The sequence below is a fragment of the Wasmannia auropunctata genome, unplaced genomic scaffold (assembly GCF_000956235.1).
Source record: "Wasmannia auropunctata unplaced genomic scaffold, wasmannia.A_1.0 LD327369.1, whole genome shotgun sequence".
NCBI lineage: Eukaryota > Metazoa > Arthropoda > Insecta > Hymenoptera > Formicidae > Wasmannia > Wasmannia auropunctata.
Window position 1 is genome coordinate 1 of NW_012035521.1, and position 844 is coordinate 844.

At 31.2% G+C, this 844-nt stretch overlaps 1 protein-coding gene across 1 annotated transcript; it reads right to left on the reverse strand.

Annotated features, from left to right (window-relative positions):
* Positions 1 to 15: 15 nt before the first annotated feature.
* On the reverse strand, positions 16 to 838 carry LOC105460161 (high choriolytic enzyme 2-like; the record flags this gene model as incomplete). The annotated part of the gene is made up of 2 exons (XM_011706606.1): positions 667 to 838; positions 16 to 282 (listed from the first exon to the last, which is right to left on the reverse strand). Coding segments are annotated over exons 1-2 (430 nt in total), but the record flags the coding sequence as incomplete, so codon positions are not given.
* Between the last annotated feature and the right edge of the window lie 6 nt (positions 839 to 844).

The following is an 844-nucleotide window of genomic DNA, read 5'->3' on the forward strand; positions in this document are numbered from 1 at the left end:
TTGTATAGTAATTGCTATTTTCTATTTCAAAACGATGAATTAGTAACTCGAATGTACCTCCGTCCAAAAATTTAGCTACTCTAACAAAGGAACCGTCAACCGTCTTACGATATATAAGACGTTTATAAAAATAATGTTTACGTACCTTTGTAATAATGGTTTTTTCTTTAGGATTTATGGCAAACGCGTACGCTGAGTAATGCATCACACTGCCGTAATCATAAGGGATACCATAAGATTTGGTCTGCCCCGGCTTAGCCTTTACGAAATTATGCTGGTTTTCTAAATGTACATATAATAAATATACACGATAAAGTTAGAAGTTTATAATGCAAATCAACGAAATAATCTCAGTCAATTAACAACTATTACTTGTTAGAAAAGTGTTATTATGACATAATGAGTTGTTGTTTCAATGTTATAACATTAATAATTCTTAAGTTAAAAAGAAATCGTGTGAGATTCTTTAAAGTCAAAATGTAGATAGAAGACAGATAGAGGAAAATTGTTACTTGAAAGATGCATACGTTATTTTAATATATTAATTACAAAATTAGTTGGTATCTCAAATATTAATAAATAAAGAAACAACATATTGGTCGATTTAGTATTTCAATTAAACATCAAATTAATTCTTATATGAATGTAATAGGTTTCAATACATACTTTGTGGAATATTATTCCAATTGATGTTCACGAAACTATCTCGTTCTTCTCTAGTTTGTTCGTGCCAAAAGCCGACGGCATGCAGGAGCTCATGTATGGGGGTTCCCTTATTATGTGCACAACCATTACTCTGCAAATTCAACTGTTGTCTACCGCCTTGCATGCAAATATAGCTCCA